General features: G+C 40.2%; 1 protein-coding gene across 2 annotated transcripts; it reads right to left on the bottom strand.

Annotated features, from left to right (window-relative positions):
• Nucleotides 1–62: 62 nt before the first annotated feature.
• LOC5518112 (elongation factor G, mitochondrial) lies at nucleotides 63–17,197 on the bottom strand. Of its 2 annotated transcripts, XM_001638041.3 has the most exons (28): nucleotides 17,033–17,196; nucleotides 16,864–16,908; nucleotides 11,856–11,969; nucleotides 11,469–11,543; nucleotides 11,109–11,166; nucleotides 10,926–11,014; nucleotides 10,397–10,473; nucleotides 10,271–10,309; nucleotides 9,269–9,385; nucleotides 8,747–8,820; nucleotides 8,284–8,360; nucleotides 7,815–7,895; nucleotides 7,352–7,425; nucleotides 7,195–7,270; nucleotides 6,805–6,942; nucleotides 6,253–6,354; nucleotides 5,890–5,946; nucleotides 5,728–5,817; nucleotides 5,414–5,461; nucleotides 4,684–4,766; nucleotides 4,381–4,450; nucleotides 3,692–3,784; nucleotides 2,870–2,945; nucleotides 2,543–2,611; nucleotides 1,866–1,939; nucleotides 1,452–1,538; nucleotides 904–957; nucleotides 63–764 (listed from the first exon to the last, which is right to left on the bottom strand). In XM_001638041.3, the coding sequence occupies exons 1-28, from the start codon at nucleotides 17,087–17,089 to the stop codon at nucleotides 651–653; spliced, it is 2,208 nt and encodes a 735-aa protein (XP_001638091.2). In that variant the 5' UTR covers nucleotides 17,090–17,196; the 3' UTR covers nucleotides 63–650. The 2 variants fall into 2 exon arrangements, with proteins under 2 accessions (XP_001638091.2, XP_048588728.1); XM_048732771.1 differs by lacking the exons at nucleotides 63–764; nucleotides 904–957; nucleotides 1,452–1,538; nucleotides 1,866–1,939; nucleotides 2,543–2,611 and adding an exon at nucleotides 3,137–3,213 and having other exon boundaries at nucleotides 17,033–17,197.
• Nucleotides 17,198–18,899: the final 1,702 nt, after the last annotated feature.

Here is an 18,899-nt window from a genome sequence, read left to right as displayed (position 1 = left end):
GAATACCATTACCAGATTACAACTTAAATTAAAAAGAAAAAGGAACACACCCAAGTCACACATTCATAAATTAAAATTTACTTCTTTCTCTTCGGCTTGTTTAAAACATTAAAATAAGATTTCCTCTTCTTTGCGATTCATATAAAGTCTTCTGGAAACGTTGCTGATCTGCCATATCAGATCCATCACACCCTTAAATGCCTTCAACGATAAATAAAGATTTTACAGTCCTTGTTTTGGTCCACTGTTTAGCCTACGTAGCAGTTTCAGCAGGAATATAGAGCGGGCGGGGAATATGGCCGCGCGAAAAATGGGGCGAGCGCAAAAAAAAGAAGGGAGAGGGGGAGGGTTAGGGTTCTTCGCGCGGCCACATTCTTCGCTCGAAACTCCACAGAAACGCTTGCTACACAGGCTATCCACTGTTCGAACAGAACAAGTCCTTTAATTAAGACTCAAAAGTTTTTCGAATAGGGGAGCTTATTGCAAACTTGGCACTAAAACGAGCATTTACTCTAGTCCTAACCGAAGACAAATGTGTGTAGATCGACGAATGCATTATTCCAAGCAGAAGTAATTAGAAAACACGGGGCTTAATGCATCTTGGACCTTCTTTGACCATAGTGTTTCTTGTGAAGTCGTCTTCACAAATGTCATCGCTTGGCTTTCTTGAGCTTCTCCACATTGAATCTGTCCATAAGTTCCGCTTGTACCTGCGCCAAGGCGGGTAGATATCTGCAGTATTCCATGGTGAATTCGCCTTTGCCCTAAGGATTATTACAGATACTCAGTGACCTAGAAAAAGGGACGCTTTACTTTTATAAGGTTGAGGTCCGCGATACAGTGGTAGTTACGTTAGCGAAATAAGTAATCAGGGCGTGGTATAGATACAGCTCCTAAACTTACCTGTGTCTGCGAGCGGAGTTCAGTGGCGTAGCCAAACATATCATTTAGAGGTACCTGCAATAAATATAGCAGAAAACAAACTATAAACAAATGATTTGTTTTTTTTGCGAGGACCTTTCAGAGGTTTCCTCTGATAGTCTTTTGCAAGGAAACAGAGAGGCGGCAGGCGTTGCAATGCTTAAAGTGCTCTACATTAGTCAGCGCTGGTGTCTTTATTCATTGATGGAAGAAAAAATGTGCTAGTAAAACCGTAAGCAGTGGAAATATGTATAAATTTCTTTGTATTGACCAATCACATGCACAAGCATGTCTCAACAAGACTAAGCGCCTAAATTCTCGCTTGTGATATTTCAGAAGGCAATTTTAACTGAACGTTAAAACGTTCCACACATATTTTGGTGTTCACGATAGTTTGCCCACAGCAGATGGAAATGGAGGCTTTCTCATTTGTTACTTGTTGTTAGCTTGACAAGGATTACAATAAAACTGCGGCATTCTTGACATAGCACACATGAAAGTAAACAAAGATTGCATCTTCACACTCTCACCTCGGCAAAAAGAGTAAAGTAGCCTTCATTCGCATCGGTGCCTGTGACCTGACCATGTCTACGGTTCACTCCAGCGATAACCGTACCCTGAAACAAAAAAGAAAAGAAATTCTCATTGACAAAAGTGCGTGTTTACACTTTTCCCGAGCAAACCACAGGACCACAACAAGTCAATGAGCTTAATGTCGACTTTTTCTCAGCAGTTGGCAGAAAGAAAATGTAAAATAACACATGCCCGTGTTCGCTCTTTCGAGATCTTATCCTGGAACAAACCATAAAATCCTATTCCTGTGAATGTGTCAACGGTTAGCCTCCAGCCATACCCGTACCGTCATAGCAATAAAACAGTCAATCATACAGAACATTATTCATGCTATTCCTGCGCAAACTATTGCAAGCTCGGTAAATTTTTACCTGAAATTCCTGTGGTGCGTTGACTTCGACGCTCATGATTGGTTCTAGTATCATTGGTGCGGCCTTGTTGAACGCTGAGGATTTAAAAATGCACTACGTATCAAGGTCTAAACACCTCACTGTGTCACAAACATCACCACTCGCAAAGCTAAAACCCCAAGCAAACAGCGACAACATCAGCCAGCAATGCTGGCATCGCCATGCTCGTTTGATAACTAGACAAAGAAAATACTGGCGAACTACCCCAAAGCAACCTTCGGCGCTTGCACTTCGAACTACTCCAAAGCACCCCTGGCTTTTTGCCGCTGTTTGCACCGGGGTGCAGTGAATGGCGATGGTGATCATCATGGAGGTGATTGTGGTGGTGATGATGGTGATGATGATTATGGTAGTGGTGGTGGTGGATGGTGATGGCGTTGATGGTGGTGGTGATGATGATGTGGTGATAATGATCATGGAGGTGGCGGTGATTATGATGTTGGTGACAGTGGTGGCGTTAGTGATGGTGGTAATGATGGTGGTGATGATGGTCATGAATATGGTAGTGGTGATGATTACGCTGATAATGATTATCATTTTGGCGGTGGCGTAAAAGATGGTTTGCGCCGATGAGAACGTTCATGAGGTCACAATAAAGGTATAACTGAAACAAAAAGAAAAAAAATAACAATTTCTACCTTCTCTGAACGCTCCAATGGTAGCCATTCTGAAGGCCATTTCACTTGAATCTACAGCATGCGCAGCGCCTGGAAACCCGCCAAAAACTCACGATATTATATCTTTTGGAATGCAATAACAAACAGCAAAGTGCAGATCATAAGGTTCATTTCTTCAATTCTAAATCATTTCTTATATTAATCGAGATTTACTTGAACGATTGCTGTAAAAACCCTGTCGCCTGACAGTCATAAACCCCTTAAAACAAAAGGTTTATGCACTTGACGATTCAACCCCCAGAGTAAAGAAGCTTAAATACAAACACGCACGCCTATGAGTGCACATACCGTCTTCGAGTACGAAACGCACTCCCGCTACTTTGTGGCCTGTGATGAAACCTCGCTCACAAGCCTCGTAGAAACCCTGATGGTGAAAAGGAGATTAGGACATAAATCCATTAGAAAACCCTCTCTTGTTAAATAACAAAACCTTTGGCCCATGTAAATAATAACAACTTCAGCCAGTTTTGCCGGCACCGTCTCACCTTAATCAATATCGCAAAATTAAAAAAAATATATACTGTTGGAACTACTCTCTTTTTCACAGGTTTTTACCTGAAATACTGGTGCAAGGATTGAGAAAAATACTCTAGGCATTGTCACCAGATTACTTCAGAAGGGCCGACGGAGACCTAAACCGACCAGAGACAAAAGAATCTGCTAAAATCCTCTTTATTTACTGTCGAATCCGTTGTATCGCGACCCGCATTTTCAAAACACGATTTGTTTTGGTTTTTTATGTTCCGTCAATAAAACCATTCTGAGCCAATCATAGTCCCGCTTTGTGCACTGCCCTGGCTATCATCTGGACGAAAACCAGACTGTGACGCGACAGAAAGCCAGGCAACTGCATTAGGCGAGAGATGGCAAGAATCTGATTGGCTTAGCATAATTTGACTGGCGGAACAGAAAATCCCAAAAGACAAAAACAAATCGATGTTTTGAAAATGCGACGTCGCGATACAACGGATTCGACAGTAACAGGCCATCTGCTCTAAATTATAACCTGGTGACAAGGCCGCTTTAAGCTGAGCATCTCAATCGCATACAAACATTTCTATAATGACCAGTTTTTGTAGTTTCACGTATCACAGATTATGTAATTGTTACCTTTTCTATGGCCGGGATGAAATTCTTCGGAATGTTCATTCCCACAGTAGCATCCACAAACTCGTTCTTGGTGATAGACTCTGGTGGCATGGGCTATGGAGTAGGAATAAACATTATTACCATTATTACCAATTGACACTTTTCACTACTTTCGTCTTTACCCCGGTGTAATAACCATTCCCAAAGGACATCTATGAGTCCATATCTGTTTTCATAACGATTTGTTCAAACAAACAAAAGAAGCTTTTTGACACAGGTTCTTACAACGGGACAGGACGGGACTTATGATGAGTTATTTTATTAATAACTCATCTTAAGTATAACATATCCTGGGACCATAAAGGCTCAACATGAGGTAGGACTCTTATGGTTGGGGCAAACAAAGTTACTTTATTGTGCACAAGAACAAATTATGAAAAATTACCGAAACCCAACCGCCCCAAAACGTATGCACAGACGTGTCATTCACTGACAAAATGAAAGCAAATATCTCGAAATCAACGGCATGTCACCATCATCGTGATCGTAGTCTGCGGGAGGAGACGAGGCGCGCGCGTTAGGGAGAGGGTATCGCCATTTCCCGTTCCTACATCCTTTTCTCTAGGCAATCGGGAAGCTCGTGCGCTTGCTACGCAGGCTATCGTGATCATGACCCACATCATAAGCAAATAACAATATGGACGCCCTACCTCGATCTTACCGACGACCTTTCCGTATTGCCCGGCGCCGCCACTCTGCTTTTTGTGCGTGAAATCGAAGCTGAACACAAAATACACACCAGTAAGACAAAACCGTAGATACATTGCTTACCGAGTCGCATATACGAAGATCCTTATAATGATTCCGTGCGCTACATTACTTGTACAGCCAATTTAAGTGAGGGTTAAATTGAAAATGAGCGAAAAATACAAACCGTAGTAAGGTGGATAACGATAGGGATACAATTATGGCAAGGCGCCATTAAAGTTTAATAGCCGCCAACGGTTGCCTACCTTGCTTCCTTGCCAATAGTTTCTCTAAAAGCGACTTTTGGTTTGCCGCAGATGACGGGGCAGTTGTACTCCAGCCTCATGCGCTACAAAAGACAGCCATTAAGTAAAGAGTATTGAATCTATCTAGGGAACAATCTCGCATAATGCCCGGCAATATTCATTAAAGAAATCAACATGAGTAATGTCTTTGTCTTTGTAATCTTTGACTTTGTAATCTTTGTTTATCGAGGGTAGCATATTTAACCGAATATACAGTTTTCTAACATATGGCCCTCGGTTAGTAAGCACTGTCACTGGGGGTGGTCACTGCCAGAGGGTTTATTGCGTCCCCAGTGGTTCTTTTACGTTCCTTCGGTTCAGGTTAGTGTAGTGAAGCTTATAGAGACGGGAAAACAATAATAATAATACGAAAAAACAATAATAATAAGAAATAAGAACATAAGAATCCAGTGGTAATGTTTGTCTTTCACAGTTTATATCTCTATCTGCTTTATAACTCCATGAAGTTCCCTGCGCTGTGTTGAAAGGTTAAACCGGAGGCTCAGTTGCTTTTCAATGTCTGACAAGACGAACTGAATTAAAAGCAAACGATATCTCAGTGGTATCATATAAATCAATTTTTCCTTCGTAGAAATCTCTCCTTCCTAAAAATCTCTCCTTACAAAAAATCTCCCTTTCCTAGAAATCTCTCCTTACGAGAAATCTCCAATTCCAAGAACCCTCTCCTCACCTCCGTGTAGACGTCCAGGTGCAGTTCGCCCATTCCGGAGATGATGGTCTGAAGAATAGAAGTCTGGTTATATCATTTGCATGTTCGTCTATTGGGCCATTCAAGTAGAAAAGAAACAGCGATGCGCTTCTTAGCATTGCTTATTGCATTCTGAGAATATTTCAATTCGTGAAACCTTCTCCAATGGCTTACAGTACAAAGCTTTTCAACAGATAGAGGTGCTTATTCCGGTGCTTCTGTTTTAACTCAAAGGTCATTACTTTTCAGACTTCTTGTTAACAAGCAGCGATTTACATTATCTAGTGATAACACACCTCTTTGCTTTCATCATCAAATCGCACGCGAAATGTGGGATCTTCCCGTGTGAAACGGTTGATCGCTTTGGAGAACTGGTCAAGATCATTCTGTAGGAAAAATGGATAAAACACAATAAGAGGTAAACACAAGCTGACAAAAATAAAACAGATACGATTTACCTTGTTTTTCGGCTCCACTGCTAACGAGATCACTGGCTCAGGAACGAAGATAGATTCCTAAACACACAAAAAGGTTCATTGTCACTTCAAATAGCGTTTGCATTTCCTTTAGCTCGCTTACGTGAAAAATCAAAAACATCACCACAGCTTCCCAAAGTAAACCAATTTAAATTGATGCTTTATCAGTCTTTATATTTTACTAGGAAGACACAAACGGCCGATAACTGAGATGCTCAAATATCAGGGGTACAAGCCCCAGGCGTTTAGTATTCACCCAACACATACCAAAGACACCCTAATCTAGTACAACCCCATCCCCCTTGTGGCCACACCCTAGACGTAACATATTCACTCAATACCTACCATAGATACAAGGGGAGCTCCTTCTGCGGTGAATGTGTCACCCGAGGCACACTCGATACCAAACAGAGCGCAGATATCCCCAGCATACCCCTCCTGAATGTCCTGAGAGACATAAACAAGTGCGCAACCAATTAGACCAAACCTTTTAAGGTTTGTTATTAAAATAACAGCTCGCTTAAGGTTTGTTATTAAAATAACAGCTCGCCCTCACGGCAACAACGTCAGGAGTCGCCACATAATTTTATAAGGGTTTTTTTTATTGAAGGGAACAGAACATAGGTTTAAACCTGTTTTTTATTTCGTATACAACAAAGGGACGAACTTCCATTCTATTATTTAAAAGGGGTGGGGAGGGGTGGGGAATGAAATCCATCCAATCTACTACCCTGTACTCGCCCTTATACAACCATGAAAACGAACCATGTTTCGACCAAAATGTACGAACTACCCCCCCCCCCCCCCCACCACCACCACCCCAAACCTCCCCTACCCTCCCACTTCCCCTGCAATATCTGCGAGGACGTTCTTGTTTTGACCTTTAACCGCCCTCACCTCCATGATGTCCGAGTGCATGCGGACGATTCGCGGCACTTTGACTCTTTTGCCCGTCCGAGTGTTGACAATAAACCCGCCACGCTTCAGGGCACCCTGGTACACTCTCAAGTACGTCAGCTGCCCATACCGTCCAGCCTACAACAAGAATGTCTGTTTAATGAACGTTCGTCAAATCAAAAAAAAAAAAAAAAAAAGTACAGGGGCGGTTTCAGGGTTGGTCAAGCAGGTGACTTGTCACTCCCCTTATGGGAAAAGCTACACTGTTTGTATCCTCGACCCCTTTAATCTTTTACCTTTTGTATGTATTTTGATCTAGCCGACCCCTCTTTCTTAACGTCTAGATCCATCGCAAATGTACATTTATTGGCAATGTTAGAATGTACGAACCTCAAGTTTAAAGGCGAGTCCAACAAATGGAGCCTCCCCACTTCTTCTGCTGTCCATGAGGACTTTGGTATCCAGGCTAAATATTAAATAGAGGAAATGTGTTACTGCCGATACAGGAATCACCATTGTATTGATTTAATTTCCTACGGAGACTCACCTTTCCGCATCAAGGGCGTAGTTCTTTACCTCTGTGGGGTTGGGAAGGTAGTCCAAAACACCGTCTAACAGGGGCTAGGTAATGTGAATAGAAGGGCCAAGTGAATGTGTTGAGGAAAAAGTGATCATGCATTCAGGAAAAAAAATGAATGCGCCTAAATATCCCACATTCAGGAAAAAGGGAGAGTTTTATGAAGTTGTTAGGGTCACGTCTTTGTTTAGGGTAACGAGGACATAGCTAGAACTAAACCTTTGAAGGATGGATCAGCTATAGACTTTTTAAAGCTAACATTTGAGCTAATCCTATCAGGTAGATGGATCGTAGAGGTTGCCCGTTAACTTTCATCAATATGATCGCTTTAAAAGGTCTTTTGGGTTCTTCCCAAAAGTTACCAGAAATCAGAATCGATTGTAGCATACGTTTTTCCGTAACTAAAGGAACTTTTGTCAATCTGATGGGGTACCTGGACTCCTTTGTTCTTTAGTGCAGATCCAACAAACACTGGTGTAAATGTTCGCTCAATTGTAGCTCTTCTGATAGCGGCCTTTGAAAAGGAAGACAAAGAGAAACAATCAATGCAAGATGCGAAGTCTCGCTCAGTGGGTGTCTTTTTTTTCTAATTTGCGAAGTTTCGCTCAATGGGTGTCTTTTTTCTAATTAGCGAAGTTGAAAATAAACCCTTACCCTGGCCCACACCGGGCCTGGATAGTCGCAGTCTACATGTGGTTAAACCACTTCACTATAATCGTCTCGACAATGTTATGTAGTTATATGATCATTCTTGAGGTAAGGAGAAATCAGAGAGAGATTTGTTCTCCGCGAACAGAAAACAGGCCCATTATATGTAAATTCTTATAACTTGATGACATTGTTGGTAATGGATAAACAAGGAGAATTAAGCTTATATATCTTATCTGTAAAAAAGCACTCACGATGATTTGAGATTCAGATGGTTTGACTTCCTCCAGGAACAAGTCTCCAAGTTCTGGATCAACATCCGCGACAACCTCTGTGTAAATAAAACACCATAAAACACAATAAGAAGCACATCTTGGAAAAAGATACAGGGCTTCAAATGCGGGCGACATAATAGGAGGTTGTTGATACAGCGATAACAGTAATTGCTGCAAATAAATTATCCAAAAAATATATCAGGATAACTTAAAGAAGGCCAATCTCGCCATTTTATGCTCCCGTTCAATGGCGAGTCACACAAAGAATCCATTTCCATTGGCTTATTCAAGCAAGTAACCAAGATATTTTCAATCAAATATCGTCAGACTTCATTTGTAGATTGTTATTTTAAAGTTTCCTTACGAATAAACCGCTGCATTTTCAATGATAAACAATAACAAAAGAGCGGGTGATCGACATTCTTTAAGGTGTTATACTCACCAATCAACTCTTGTCTTCGTTTCCTGCACTCGTCTACCATATCTTCAGGAATGACATCTTCTCTAACAATTTCTCTGAAAGAGAGGAGAAGCAGAGAGGGCGCAAAATTATCAAGAAAATATCCTGTCTTAGATAGAACAATGATCTACTGAGAATAAACTCTGCCACATTCTACTTTTAATCAAACAAAAATGAAAATATTCACCGTTTATTTTTTTCCTTATTTTCTACTTCTATTATAGACTTCTTCCTTTAAACGTGCCACCTAAAGACTACACTGTAATCTCGAATACTAGAATAAGCATTAATGAAATTATCCTATAATTATACTATATAATGAAATTCTGCTATAATTATACTATATAATGAAATTATGCTATAATACTGAGTTTACTTTCGTTTCTACCACGCCCAAATAACTAACTGTTTTTCTTTCAGATGTAGTGGTTCCAATATTATTCTAAACAAACCCACCTGATCGCAAATAATTCCCCAAATACCAGGCATAACGTATCCTCTTACCCATTGTCTCCATCAAAGTAGTAGGCCTTCCACCTGATGATGTCCACCACCCCAGTGTTATTCCCCTCCAGGCCAACTGGAAGCTGCAGTAAGGCGGCGTTATGGTTCAACTTGGCCCTGTTTATGCATATAAGATGAATAATTACACATTTTGTCCTATAAGTAACACATGTTCCCATATGTGTATTAATGTTGCAAGGGGCTTCTAAGAGCACCGACACAGACCACCCCTAAACCTATTAAGGAATGTCGATTAACCACTCATTAATTATTGTTTATCATTAAAAATACAACGGTATATTTGCAAGAAAACTGCGAAGTATCAATCTACAAATGAAGTCTGATAAGTTATTGACAATATTTGATTGAAAATATCTTGGTTACTCGCTTCAATTAGCCGATGAAATGGATCCTTTTTGTGACTCGGAATTTAGCGGGAGCATAAAATCAAGGGCACCAAACGACGAAAATTTCAAAATTTAAAATACAGTTTTTATTCGTTTGCGGTCATTTTTATACAATATAGAGCTTCCCTAGATATTTTTTATCTGTTCGGATTTGCTAGGCGAAATTACAGCCATCCGAAAAATCTAGTTACTCATCCCGAGGCATCCGAAACTCCTAGCGATTCTAAGATCCTTAAGCGAAATTTCTAGGTAATGTCCCTTGTATACTCGCTCCCGAAAATACTAGGGTTCCTTTTTTTAATGCATGTCGGACGTACAAATCTCCCGAAAATGGTGATGGTGGTAACAAAAGCAACTCCAAAAACCATAGGTGATCCAGCTCTCTTCCAATGAAACATAGGTGATCTAGAAATACAAATTCCGAAAAAAGTAGACATTTCTAGGCCGACCCCCAAATCCGTAGGTGACCTTGCTTCCGAACAGATATTTGACCGAAAATGGTCGTTGGGTGCCCTTGATAAAATGGCGGCGTGATTGGCCTTCTTTAATACGCATTGTCAGCGAAACATCCACATGTAGTGAGAACTCGACGTACCTTAGCTGGCTCAGGACTCGGTTATGATTAGCACCCATTCTAGAAAAATAAACATATTGCATAATTGATCATAGTACAAGTTGATCATCTTGAAAATATCATAAACTGGCCTCCTCCATTACTCACCGATCCAGCTTGTTGATAAAGGCTATACACGGGACATTGTACCTCTTCATCTGTCTATTCACAGTTAACGTTTGGCTCTAAAATACGGAAAATACAACGTAATTTGACACAGTTTTAAATTCCCGTTAGCTATAGTCTCCTTAACCGCGGTGACAACTCAGTGAACCCAGGGCAAGGGTGTATTGGGGACTGTCTCCTCAGATAAGGAGAAAGAGGTTTAGTCAGAGGTCGCGTCCCCCATTAAGGTGTATTGGACCCTTGGGAACGCTGGCCCGTTGTAGCATGTTTAGTGCGAGTGTTTACACACTATCTCAAACTTAACTGGGAAGTCATCTATATACTGATGGGCAAAGTCAGCCGTATGTGAAGCGCATCATGCTTGCGATGCTAACCTATTGCGAAACATTTATTTTCCCTTCAAGTTGTGTATGTCATCACGCATCTAGCGTACGTTGGGTGACAAAGCTGCGAAGGAGACTGAGTCTCCAGGGCTTGCACTCGTCCGCGACCAGATACTAGAGAGCCTTACCTGTACACCGCCAACAGCACACAAAACAAGAACAGCGCCGTCTAGGACTCTAAGAGCTCGCTCAACCTCGACAGTGAAGTCAACATGGCCTGGAAAGGAAAATATTACATATACCCTTATTTAAGTATCATAACTTTAAACAATGATAGGCATGACAAGAAGTAATCCAGAGATCACCCTTACCAGGTGTATCAATGATGTTTATGTTGTGGTCTTTCCAGTTGACATACGTGGCAGCAGACTTTAATTGGAAAAAAAGGTAGAAATTAGAATAAAGAAAACACATCTGATAGCAGGGGCCGTAAAGAAAGAGGCCTTGGGGAGACTGGAGAAACAATCTGAGAAATAGAATAGAAGGATCACACCAATGAGGTTAAGTAGCCCAAACCTAGAGAACAACAACCTGAGAGTGAGTGAGCACCCTGAGAGCTAATATAGATGGCTCTCACCACTAAGAATAACCTATACATAGTGGAACGTCCTAAGAGCTCAAATAACAGGAACAAAATGCTAAGGAGAACATGATTGGAGTGTAACTTGTACCTGGATTGTGATTCCTCTTTGCCGTTCAAGTTCCATCGAATCCATTGTCGCTCCCACATTATCCTTTCCTTTGACCTAGAGGATATACATTGTAAACTTAGGTCCTGTTCTCCAATTTGAAAGCGACTCAGGAAATTAGCAAAACTATTCAACATTAAAGTATATAAGAATGTATGATGGGATGTATTGGGCATATATCGAATCTAAATTGTCATAATTACTTGAATGCTTAGCCATCCCATATGGCTTTAGGCTGGCCATACAACCGACCCTATATGCCAGAGTTTGTAGAATGGACATTCATGTATAAACATGGTGAACAAATGGGGGTGAACATTAGAGTATGGCTGAACGTATGGCCCAAGACAGGGATCGATTTACACTCACCTCATGCATATGGCTTATTCTTCCAGTGTAGAATAGAAGTCTTTCTGTGAGCGTTGTCTTACCAGAGTCTATGTGAGCGGAGATACCGATGTTCCGTAGTCGAGATGCATCTGGCTAAATACCAAAGATCAAGATATTAACATGGCACTTCCAGGAATAACATAGCGACGTCAAAGACAAATCTGTTTAATGCATTCCATTTATTGTTATCAGTAATCGTGTATTTATATAGTTAACGAGGGCTGTATTCAGTAGATATTCTCGCTGTGGAAGCTAGGTACGCCTAATAAAAAGCATAAACGCGAAGCTAAGATTACATCATGAGAATATGAGCGGCCCAAGCAATGTTATGGGATTTCCAACGTTGGGTTGTAACGAATTTCGCACTTTGTAAAAGATATAGGCCAGAACATATCTTTAAAGATACATGTTCTTTTAAAAATTCTCGAGAAGGCATTATAAGTTTTCAATCCCAGGCTCGGTTTATTACGTTTTTAAGAACAATTATTACACCAGAAGGTACACCAATTTTGTCTCCAAGAATTAGCTTTTGAGTTTTGCTTTTGGGGGAGATCTCCCACCCCCTCACGATATATCTCATAACGAAAATAAGGAATACAACATTTTGAGCCACATCAGGCAGATGAAAGAATTCGTTGTTGGAAAACTAGAAATACAACAGGCATGCTGCAGGAAAACTAGGTGGTATGCATAGGTGTTGTGGGAAAGAAAGAGTCTCTCTGAAAACGCTGCCGATCCGAGCATTAGCTGTTCTTCGGAGCTTTTGCTGACGAAGGGCTCTTTGCTTGGAACGCCAGTAAAGTAACTCTGTTTTTTTAGACCGGCGTACAGCCAAAACCTTCTGCCCTTCCAAACTCTGTAATGTAACACAACTCATAACATCAATTAAATGATTGTTAGCAAAGCAAGGCGGTAAAGTCTATATTTGAAAAAAGGAAGCAAACACTGAATACCTGCAGGTTTTGTTCGGGATAAAGTAATATCGCTAAAACAACAGTACTCATCAGCTCAATCATATATGAGATTCCAATTTCATTTCGTTAAATCAAATGCAATAACCAAACAAACGGACGTCATAACTATTTTTCCCGTATTTTCATTTTGAGGGCAGGTGCGCCTGTCATTAGGATGTCAAGTCGAAAACCTATAAATGAACAGATTACAGACGCGGTAAAGACAAAAAGGTACTCTTCTTGTGTCGTACCACCTATCTCGTCTCTCGACTATTTTACTTGGTTCATCGAGAGTTTTGCACAACAGCACTATGTCAACTGCTAATGACACAACCACTTATCGGTTGTCGGTGGGCACGGTAGAGAAAGTCATTCTCTATACGATCTTTGGCATTGAGGAATTTTGTGTCATTGTTGTCAACTGTCTTGCCTTAGTAGTCCTTCTTGGAAAGAAAATGGGCATCAAAAAAACGAAGTACTTACTCGTTAACCTTACGATAATGGATCTACTAACTGGAGTACTAGTATTATTGGCAGTTATTACGCCTGCCATCTGGAAGGACGCACTATATCTGTACCATGCATCAACTGTTACCTTGACAAACTCGTTGTTTACTCTGAGTTTAATGGCAGTAGAGAGAGCTTGTGCGGTATTGTTCCCTTTTCGACACAAGGTGGCAAAAAGAAAGCACTATCTTTCAGGTATACTTGGTATTTGGGGTTTGACAGTCGCGATGAACCCGCTTATTTATTTCCGAAATAAGAGCTTTTTTGCTCCTATTATTTTAGGCATTATCTTTTGCTTGGCAATCATAGTGATTGTAGTTTCATATGCCGCCATCTGGATAAAAATGGTCTTCTCAAAAACGATTGGAAATCAAGAAATCCAGCATGAGAAAAACAAGCAGCTATCAAAGACGTTGGGTATTATAACAGGGGTATCATTGGTGGGATGGTTACCCTCCGCTTTTTTTAATGGATTCGTAAAACCGGGACCCATAAGCTACACCAGGTTCTTATTCTTTTTAGACGCCGCTATCAATATGCTGATACTTTGTAACTGCTTTTTCAACATCGTGATTTATACAATTCGGATGCCAGAGTTCAAAACCGCTCTTAAGGAACTGTTTTGCCAGACTGAAGCAGAAAACCGTGTGATCCCAAGACATGGACAACACAATAAAGTTACAGGAGAGAGAGCGATTTGACATTGTGACGTTTGATTAAATCAATGTAAATATATTTTATGGATTTTCAGGCAGTCAGAGACAATTCATAAAAAAATAAACCCTCTAAAGAAACGCTTTGTTAGGCATGACACAATAATATAAATGGAGAGAAATAAAGTGACGTTTAATTCAATCAATGTAAATATGTTCCTAGGTAAAAACAAATGTTGTTATAGCCTTACAGGAAATGAGAGACAATTCGTGAAAAATGACCTTGTAAATAAATGGAACACTTTGTGCATGAAAAAATAATGTAAATGGAGAGAAATGAAGGAATATGTGATACGCAAAACCTTGTGCACACCACTACTTTGATCTTTTGTTTACAATTGTTATTTTTTTCCAACACATTTTTCCATCACAATTTCCATCACAACGCCTAAAGTACGCTAAATTTAATTAATACAGGAACGACAAAATGACTAAATACAACTTCGGGGAAAAATAATTAAATCAGTAGGAGTGATTATTACTTAAAATAAAGCTACCCCAGAAGTAACCTGGATCTCAATAAGAAGGGAAAGGATAAGCAATTAACTAACATAATTAAAAAATAAACTAAACAACCTAAACTTTATTTCATGGAAGAATGACAAAAAACGATAAACCATCACCCTAGTGTTAAGTAATCTAAAGTTCATTAATGAGAGATGGTGGTAAGGATAATAAAGAAATACATCTGAGTGAAATAATCTGAACTCTTTCATTGTTGATTACAAGGCAGGTGTCAAATATAACATCTCAAATAATCTATATTAGAAAACGCTTAGGAACTGTAAGTAAACAGTCGGTTCACTGGAAAGGGTGACAATCCAACAGGTTCACTTATTAGAAAAACTTTACAATATAAACCTCTCAAGATCAACAGTTCTTAGAAGACTTGCAGAGAAGGCATTAACTTGGGGTTGGTAAATCTCATACTTCAACTTACAATTATAACAACTATTTTTTTACGAGACTGGCAAGGCAGCTATAACTTAGGGTGGGAAACCTTATACATTGACTTCCAATAACGACAGTACTTTAAAGGAAATTCTTTACAAAGAAGCATGAGTTTTCCAAACAAAACAATATGCATATCAATGAAGCAGAGTGAGCTAACATTGATCTACACCATCTATGAGGTTGAGCAAGTGAGGGTCATAGCCGCTAATATTCTCGCACTGACTGTTTTCCTTAACAAGCAGATGCGCCTCAACAAGACCAAGTACCTTCTCTTCAACTTAACGTTATCTGACCTCCTAACAGGCGTATCATCGCCATCAAACCTTCAAAAAATGACCATTCTTGGTATGAACGCCATACCCATTGTAGAAACCTTGTTATCTCTTCTATTGCACATTTGTATAAGCATGTCACTGGTTTTTTTGGCTATAATAGCGTTGGAGAGGGCTTTTGCAGTACTATTTCCATTCCACCACAGAGTAGCTTCGACAAAGCTTTATTTCATCGTCATCGCTGCCTGGGCAACATCACTAATAATGTCTGCATTATGGCACCAAGAGAAAATAAACACTGGTAACACCAATAGATATTCTGTTTTTATATTTATCTACTCTTCATTATTTTGTATGGAAATTGCAGCAGTGATTTCTTCATACATTGGATTAAAATGGTATTCTTCAAGCCTACTGTATATACAACAGTGATTCCTGGAAGAAAAACATGTGTAGCCAGGATTTTTAACAGGAGGGTGCCTAAAAGGTCCTTTAAAGGCACTTTTTCTGTATTTTAGATAATGTCTCATACATTGACTGTATTTTTGGCTGCTAAAAGGAAGAAGAAGAAGAAGGCCCCCCTGGCCACCCCCCTGGCTATGCCCCTGTCCATAGTACATATATTAGTATAAGTAGATGCAATCTTTATTCTTTTCTGTTTTTTCTGAATCACAAAAAAGGACCTGTCACTTTACGAAAATCATTAAGTACCAAAATATTATCATGTTGAAAAAAAGCTTACTTGAAAAAAAGGTCTTGCCAAATATCTGTTTTTTCTAACAGGAGTTTTAATGACTCCATTTCAATGCTGCTATAATATAAAGTGTGTGTTTAGATGAAGAAATACACTGTTTTTCTGGTCATAACATGGAATGACTGGACTTGAGGGACAGAGCAGATTCGAAAACTTAATTGAAAGTGCTTTAATTCTTGAGTATATTTCATGGGCAAATTTGCTTCAACTCAATGTCCCCTCTTCCTTTCTCTATTGTAACCCAGACATGTACTCATGTTCCCACTTTGCACCAAGTTTTTTTCAACCAATCAGAGAGGTGAGGGGCGCATCTGTATAGCATACACCTTTTCTAAATTATGGAGCTCCACTAGGGCTCTGCTAGAATAGTGCCCAAATGAGAATAAAAGATTGTGAAAAAAAACTACCACTGACACACGTGGGATCTATTATATGGACATAACAGTGTTACATACAGCAAACTGTTTCTGTGGACTAAGACTTGGGTACCCTGTGGTTTTGCTCTGAAATTAAAGATAGCCTTTTAACGCCTAAAATCCTTGTTCAATTCCCTCCAAATATGTTTATTAACCGAATATATTATATTTGGTCTTTGGGAAACCCACATCCTAGCTAGAACCTTAGGCCTTGTAGCTTGAAATATGTAATATGTGATAAAGGTTTTGAAGTAATCCATTCTTCCTGGTGTTTAATTATTACCTATTTAACAAATTGGGCATTAACATATGGTTATGTTGTTTGGAGGCATGATAGAGATTTGACAGTGTGTGGAGTTTGATTTGTAAGTTCGAGTAATTCAGGACCCATGCATACAGCTCTTCGAATATTACTTACAATAATTGATGATGAAACAAATCTGCAACCAACAATTCTTTGTGCCTGTTAAGCAAAATTAAATCCGATCAAATCTAATAGGTTTAGTTAGAAGAAGCGTTTAGAACGACTTCCCAAGTGGTTCAGAGCAACATCTTCAATGATTTTTTTTATGAACGCATTTACTTACGTTTGATAAAATCGCATGCAGTCCTCTCCGATCCGCTAGTAAGGTAATAATACCCATATCTTCTGTATTCTACTGTTTATTAAAAATATTTTAACGTCTAAACACTGTCAGCTTTCTATGCTGTAATAAAGTACACCACGTGTGTAGCCGCTGTACAGAAATATTGCTGAGTAAGGATGACATAACATTACAAACCACAGGAAGACCATCCGCGAAGCAAAGCGGACGGCTGCAATATCGATTTCTTTTGTTGTTCTGTGCACAAAAAATGTCATATCCACGTGCGTGACTGGACAAAAAAATAAAAAGGCTAAAGGCAGCGATGTAGACCTTGGTCGTACTGTTCTGCACATGATGACGACATCACTAAATAACTCACCTTTTCCCAAGAGACGCAAGCGTTAAAAATACCCCGATATTTTTTAGTGGACATCTCAGTGCGTGGCGAAACCGACTAAGACAGGGCTGGGATCCTGGTTGTTGCCTCCCCATTAATGCGCGGGTACCTCAGGTTCCTTTGTGTTGTACAGATCGCTAGATAGCGGTGCTGGGGTCGAAATCTCCAGCCTAGCCGTAAAGCTTTATGCTGCCATACTCTCTGTTTCAGCGCATGTCTGTAAGTATGGTCTATTTTTTCTCATTTTTGATCTGGACGGGGTTCGATTTTATTTAAATTATAACCAGTTACAATTTCATATTCCATGCTCACCCCTTTTTACAGTTTTTCGGTCAAGTCCTTATTCCTTGCTTCTCTTTGCTCCCCACTGTCCTTCGTTAAACGGTCAAGTTTCCCTTGCTCACCCTTACTACCCTCTGATAACCCCCGTTCTCCGTTGTTTGACCAAGTAGTCCTTATTCCTTGCTCACCCTTACTACCCTTTGATAACCCCCGTTCTCCGTTGTTTGACCAAGTAGTCCTTATTCCTTGCTCACCCTTACTACTCTTTGATATCCCCCGTTCTCCGTTGTTTGACCAAGTAGTCCTTATTCCTTGCTCAAACTTACTACCCTTTGATAGCCCCCGTTCTCCGTTGTTTGACCAAGTAGTCCTTATTCCTTGCTCACCTTGTACTCTGTTGTTCGTCCCAGTGCATATTCCTGGCTCCCCTTTGATAACCCCCGTTCTCCGTTGTTTGACCAAGTAGTCCTTATTCCTTGCTCACCCTTACTACTCTTTGATATCCCCCGTTCTCCGTTGTTTGACCAAGTAGTCCTTATTCCTTGCTCACCCTTACTACCCTTTGATAGCCCCCGTTCTCCGTTGTTTGACCAAGTAGTCCTTATTCCTTGCTCACCTTGTACTCTGTTGTTCGTCCCAGTGCATATTCCTGGCTCCCCTTTGATAACCCCCGTTCGGCCCAGTACGTATTCCTGGCTCCCCTTTGATAACCCCCGTTCGGCCCAGTACGTATTCCTGGCTCCCCTTTGATAACCCCCGTTTTTGGTTTTCGGTCATTGCCACATTTCTTGCTCCTCTTTTCCCGCCCCAGTTCTCTATTTTTCGACCGAGGCCATAGTCCTTGTTCACCCTCGCTCCCCTTTTCGGTTTTTTTAAATTGTATTTTTTTTATTTCAATTCAGATATAACCTTTACTACAACATTAAAGATTGAAAATAAGATAAAGGAACGTCCGAGAGCAATGAAGAATTCTAAAGGAAAAAAGTGAAGTACTGAGAATAAGCTCACCATTTTAAGCCGGGTATACGCACACACAATACAACCACAATGTTTGCTGGCCTTGATCCGAGCAAGATTAAAAAAAACTATTCCTATTCCAGGCATTGTATAATAATTTAAACTCAATTTCGCCAACACCTCCCACACGGTGTTTAAACTGCGCCATCGTCTCACCAGCAATACTGCACA

Source organism: Nematostella vectensis, chromosome 9, assembly GCF_932526225.1.
Source record: "Nematostella vectensis chromosome 9, jaNemVect1.1, whole genome shotgun sequence".
Taxonomy (NCBI): domain Eukaryota; kingdom Metazoa; phylum Cnidaria; class Anthozoa; order Actiniaria; family Edwardsiidae; genus Nematostella; species Nematostella vectensis.
Note: the sequence above shows the minus strand (reverse complement) of the source record. Positions and strands in the feature narration are given on the sequence as shown.